Below are 6373 nucleotides of genomic sequence, written 5' to 3' on the forward strand. Positions count from 1 at the left end.
TCATACGGATTTTTATCAAGCAACTTAAAAAATTTGAGTTTAAAATAACATAGATAATAAATTTTCATGAAACATGAATGTTAGAGTGCATTGTTTTGTATGGGCCAAAAAAAATTTAAAAAGGGTAACCCAAATTCGTAATCTACGGTCAATTCTAAGAAATTTTCCCTAAGAAACAATAGTTTTAAAATCAGTTCCTAGTCCCCGCTTTTTGAGTTGAAAAACGTATTTTTCGAAATGGTTATTATTAGCATATCTTTAGTGTTTTTAGTCTGATCCTGACAAGATTGAATTCAAAACTTTTGTTCGGACCAGGACATTTAAAATTTTCTAGAACCATTATAGTCTCAAAGGACTAATTGTCCTTAAAACATAATTTTATAATCTTAAATTTAGACTAAAAACAAAAAATGTTTCACCTTAAAAAGAGGGGACTAGGAATTGATTTTAGAACTATGGTTTCTTGTTGAAAACATCTTAGAATTTACGGGTTACCATTTTTATTTTTTTTTTCGAAATAATCAATGCACCCTTATGTATATATCTGCATGACAAAATAAAATGAATTTTGCTTAGCAGAGTTGTTATAATAATAATTAAAATATATTCCAAATAAGTGTATTATTGAGGAACGTAAAGAATTCAATATTTATGCTATTTTTAACTATTTTATTTTTACAGAGAGAACCATTAAATGGTTTACATATGAATATAAATGTGTATGTGCGCACATGTTGCTGTAATTTATGCAAAATAAACGCATCTAAACAAACATACACACACACACATATACTGTTACGTGACCCGCCTTCTGATCTGCCTCCCCTTTTCAAATTTTTTCTATTCTATTCTCTGGGCCACTTCACTGCACTGCTTCAATTCACTTCGTTCTTCGTTCTTTTCTATAGTAATTTTCTCTATGCTCTCGACACAAACAACCACCCACCACCCACAATTCACCCACCCACTCACACACTCACTTATTCCTCTATGTCGAGTGGTTTGCACCAATTTTTTCATGTTTTCATGCGTGTTGCGTGCACAAGAAAAACAAAAACAAAAACCCAACAATGACGACGTTGATTGTAAAAATGTGTAGTACAATAACAACAACAAAAGCAACAGCAACAATGGCAAACAACACCAACCACAACAATGGCAACAATGGTGTAGCGAAGTCAAGTGCCTGGCTAAGGCAATCATCCTATGTATGTATTTGTGTGTATGTGTGCCATATTTCATTGCATAACTGTAACTGGCACTTTCTTCCACTATTCCTATTCCTACACTTATTTCTATTTCAACTTCCACTTCCATTTCTACCTCAGCTTCCTTTCGCTCTCATTCGCGCCTTTAAGTAGACTTTGTTTTGCGCCATTCTCAATTTGCCTCAATAATGAATTGCTCCTTCGGTAAGTTGTACTCCCCATTCTACTTTTATTTCCCCCTCTATCATCCATTACAACTTCTACTGCGGAAGTAACTCTGTCGTATTGTGCAATTTATTTGCACTGTTTGTTTGTTTGTCTGTTTTCGTTTGTTTCGTTTGTTTTGTTTGTTTGTTGCTCTCATTTTGCTCCTTCGAAGAATTTTCTGGTTGCCTTCGCACTAATTTCAACCTTTTGTCCGACTAATGACAACTTATACACATACATCTGTGTATATGCTTGCGTGTGTGTGTGTGTGTACTTTATTTGATTCAACAGCAACAAAAAATTGAAATATTTGAACTTTAGTCAGCTTTGTTGTTGTTCTAACTATTGCTGCTTTTATAGCTGTAAATTGATACCGACGGCAAGTCATAAAGTTAACAACAACAACAAAGCACACACACACACGGACAAAGGCAGACCTCGATAATGATGACGTGTGTTTTGATTGCTCAAATTATCGAATTTCGTTCATTTTTTGTCAAAGTGAAAACTTTGGTAAAGACATTTAGATATAAAATATACAAAAGTATAAAATGTAAAGTAATTTTACAAATAGTATTTTATAAGTTTTATTCACAATTGATTTCTACCTCAAATAAACTGCAAAGACAAAGACAAAAATTCACTTAAGAAGTTTATAGCTTTCTCGATAAAATAAAATTATAGAAAAACAAGTGGGAAATGCTATAGTCGAGATCCAATATATAAAACTAATAGATGACCTCAATTACCATAAAAAACGTATAATCTTAAAAATGTGGGTGTGGGGGTTTTTCGCGATTTGCGGGGGCGGAAGGGGGCGTGGCTTAAATTTGAAACAAACTTGACCTGCTCCAACGTCTTTGGAGTCTGTGTGTGAAAATTTGGTATCTATATCTCTAATAGTCTCTGAGATCTAGGCGGACAGACAGACGTCTACACGGACGGACAGACGGACATGGCTATATCGACTCGGCTGTTGATAGGGTCGAAGATGCCTCCTTCACCCTGTTCCATACATTCCAACGAACACAATATACCCTTTTACTTATTTTTTAAGTAACGGGTATAACAATTAACGCTACTAAAATAATAACGATAATAAAAAAAAATTGCACAATGGATTAGCTGCGTAGTTATAGGAAACAAATTTTCAGGATCTAGACTTTGAAAAAGGTAAACAGCACTCAAAACACTAAAATACAATGATCAGTTCAATTTGTCAATGAACTTTCAATTACATAAAATTTAAATAAAAATAACTCTATTTAAATTTTAAAACATTGTTCTTTTTTATGCTGTCCCCACACAACATATCAAATATCATACTTAAATAAACAGTCGAAACTCAAAACAGAGAACCAAAAAGTTTTTTCTCCTCTGCTTCAGCTCTTGGCAAACATCGTATTGTAAACATAGAAAGAATGAAGACTGAGTAAAGGAGTGAAAAAAAGGGGTATGAAAAAGAGAGACAGAGTTTGGTGGGGTGTATAATATTCATGTCTTAGTGTGTGTGTGGCGTCATAAATTCCAGCATGAGTACAACAAATTCCGCATGTGCAAATAAATAAATGTGCCAACACTGGCAACGGGACTGGGACTGGGACTGAGACTGTGACGACCATTGGGATTCATGCGCAGTTGGCTTTGCCGCATGACGCATGCAACACAACAACAGATTTACAGATCCACAGACCCAAGTGCAATACAGGCAGACATATGTTTTCCTATATATGTATGTAAATCTCTGTGCCCTTCCCAATGCCCAAGTTCTTAATCAATTTCCAAGTATTTTTATTATTTTGCTCTATTGATTTATAAAGATATTTTTGGATAATAAAATGTTACAATGTTAGAAATTACTTACATTTTAATATAGATGAATAATTTAATTTTATATAAATATAATTTTTTTAATTAGTTAATTTCTAGTTTAAGGCTTATAGCTTGACAATAAAATAATAAATATAAATATAATATAAGGACATTCAGACTAGATCGGACTCTCCAACCCACACTAAATAAACAACCACAGCTACCTTGTCCGATTTCCAGGCAATTTTATTTTGTCTAAGATGACTTTGGATTAACCAAATATCCCTTTTCCACATTTCTATTTGTGACTCCATTTTATTACTTATATTTTCTTCTCCAAAAATGTGAAGGTCTTTTATTTTTATGACCACATAAATAAATACTCGTAGTCACATATAAGCAGCATTAACAATTGTTCGCCCTACTGAGTTTCTACTGTATTTGTATCATCACATTTGATTACACAACGAAATGCAGATGTGTAAACATAAATACGCACATTCGAAATTGAAATTAATCCGCATAATCAATGCGAGCGCGTCTCTCACTGTGCCAAAAGAGAGGGGAATTTTTGGGGTGAGTGGAGGGGAAGGGACATAAAAATTACAGCTTTTTACCATTTTCAATTCACAATTTCCAACTAGATTCAGTTTATAAAGCGCATTGCTCTTTGCGTGGACTACGCGCGCCTTACATCAGAAATGCATTATGGCCACGCCCACTGCCCACTTTTCCTCCCTTCCCCCTCCCTGTCCACACCACAGCACCTTACGCACGCTCTTTAAAGTGCAAGGGCAACTCTACACACTGACAGTGAGTGCGAGAGTATTTTGTCATATTTTGTGCAGCTTCAACGTCGCAGCACTCGACGTGCACCAAAATAAACAAAAGTAAGAATAGAAGAAAAGGAGCAAAAAATAAACTGAAAAAACGGCGCATACTTATTTAGAATCCACATATTTACAAGGAGCGCCATAGAGCCAAGCGGAGCAAACAGATGTACAAATAAGTGAAGATGCAGCGAGGGGAAGGTAGGGGTCTCAAAGCGGCTGCACGTGCACTCATGCAGATGCAGATGCACCATGAGCAGCAGTAGCAATAGGGTATGCATCAGGAATGCAAAACAAAACAAAAGGCAATGCCTGAGTGGGTTGGAGGGAGGAGTGAGAGGTGAGGGGTGAGTGAAGCAGTGTATGCACATACATTCATACATAAATTCTAAATTGCAAACATGCTTTCATTTGCTTGTTTTAGCTGTGTGCGTGCGTGTGTGTGTGTGTTTTGGGAGAGAGGAATTCTTTTCTACAAAGTGGCGCTTAGTCTCTGTCTCTTTCTCTGTCTGTGTGCGTGTACATTGGCTTGTGTGTGGGTGTGGTTGAGTGATAGAGCAACCAAATTGGCAGCACTGCTCGTGGCTCGTGGCTGCACTGGCTGGCAGTGAATGAATGAGAGTGAATGATCAGTGCAATTTTAAACTTACCTTATATACATCGCCATATGTGCCAGAGCCAATTTTCTGTATGAGCTCGTACTCATCCTGCGGATTGCGTCGCGAGATGTCCGAGCTGAGCAAGTTGGCGTTGTGGTGACTGTGAGCGGCGGCCATGACGAGACGAGGTGAGACAAGGTGAGAGCGTGAAATTAGCTGAGAGGCAGCGCTGCTCCTTCAGTTGTGGTTCTGCTTCTTATTGGAGTTCTTTCTAGCTGTTGTCTTCTCTCTCTCTCCCACTCTATTTGTTATTGTTGTTGTGCCTCCGCCCGTTTCGGCAGCTTCAGAATTTAAAATTGTGCGCTGCTTTATTTTGGCCGTTGTTTTAGATTTATTTTTTGTTAATTTTAATTATTGTTAATTTGAGAAAGGGTGTTGCATTTTGTTTTGGAGGCCTTTGTTGGCCTTTATTGGCGGGAGGGGAGTAAAAAGTGTGTAGAGTTGCGTAACGTTAACTATTTGCGTATTTATAGAACTGGAAATTGAATCAAAATTAAAATTAGTTCAAAAACAAAACAAAAACACAAGCACACAATCACATAAAAATTATTAAGAGTGAATATCTTTTTGCACTCTCTCAATAATCACAAAATGCTCGTAACAACGGAATAGAACAGAAGAATCTAAACGAAATCAAAGCGAGCACGGCAAACAAATACAAAAACAAAAACAACATCATCAACAACAATAACAACGGCCAAAGATTATGATAAACGCGACGGCGGTGACGAAGTTTTGGCGTTGGCGTTGCACTGCGAGAGAAAGCGAGAGCGGTGGCAGAGACGGAGTCGTCGACGTCGACATCGACAACGGCGTCGCGGTCGCAAAAGTGGAAAAACAAGTGTCAGCCGCAGCAGCGATGACAAAAATTTGCGCTTAATTTATTTATTTCATTTAATTCTTTTTTGCTTCTTTTTTTTTGCTTTTTGTGTTTTATATTATTTGGATTTATCGGATGGCGTTTTATGATTTTATATTTATTATATGCAAGCATAAACAGATGCCAATTGGAAATATATCGCACACACACACACCGACACGACACGGACATGCGACAGACACGGCGGCGTTGGCAAACAGCATAGACACACACACACACGCACTCACAGACACTGGTACACACGCGACAACAACACGAAAACAACGCAACGGCGACGGCGACTGCGACGCAACGCTGCTGTGGCTGGCTGTTTTTTTTTTCTCTCTCAGCTTACTGCCGTATGATTTTTGAACATGTCGAGGCGTGTCTTTGTCGTTTCTTGGGCAAACTTACAACGCAGCAATAATTTTTCTTGTTGCTGGCGTTTGCTGCGAAGCACTCTGCGACAATGCACTTTTTTTGGTGCACACACGTGCTCACTCGATGAATTTTTCCAATTTTTATGAATAATTTTTACGCACCACAATCAAACACACACACGCGCGCGACCAACCGACGAGTGCAGCGCAAGAACACAAAAAAATCACAAATACAGCGACAGAACGTAACATTTTGAGGTGCTGCTAGTTAACAGAGAGCCACCACCAGTTTTGTTTGTGCTCAATTGGAGCTGTTAACTTAATGTAAATCTGGAAAGAAACCTTGGAAATGTTGCTCTGACAATGAGTATAAAGTTAATTTAAGTGCTTTTAAAGCACTGTGTCTAGTTATTACGAG

General features: G+C 37.4%; 1 protein-coding gene across 4 annotated transcripts in view; it reads right to left on the reverse strand.

Annotated features, from left to right (window-relative positions):
* LOC117784107 (mitogen-activated protein kinase kinase kinase kinase 5) overlaps positions 1 to 6229 on the reverse strand; it is a 62900-nt gene extending 56671 nt beyond the window's left edge. For 2 of the 4 annotated variants that reach the window (XM_034621734.1, XM_034621733.1), the window contains exons 1-2: positions 5990 to 6223; positions 4708 to 5191 (exon numbers count right to left, since the gene is read on the reverse strand). In XM_034621734.1, coding sequence (XP_034477625.1) covers positions 4708 to 4833 — 126 coding nt within the window. In that variant the 5' untranslated portion in view covers positions 4834 to 5191; positions 5990 to 6223. Of the gene's footprint in view, positions 1 to 4707; positions 5192 to 5989 lie in introns of all 4 variants that reach the window. The other 2 variants (XM_034621732.1, XM_034621731.1) reach the window with 2 other exon arrangements.
* Between the last annotated feature and the right edge of the window lie 144 nt (positions 6230 to 6373).

The sequence above is a fragment of the Drosophila innubila genome (assembly GCF_004354385.1).
Source record: "Drosophila innubila isolate TH190305 chromosome 2R unlocalized genomic scaffold, UK_Dinn_1.0 1_C_2R, whole genome shotgun sequence".
Taxonomy (NCBI): domain Eukaryota; kingdom Metazoa; phylum Arthropoda; class Insecta; order Diptera; family Drosophilidae; genus Drosophila; species Drosophila innubila.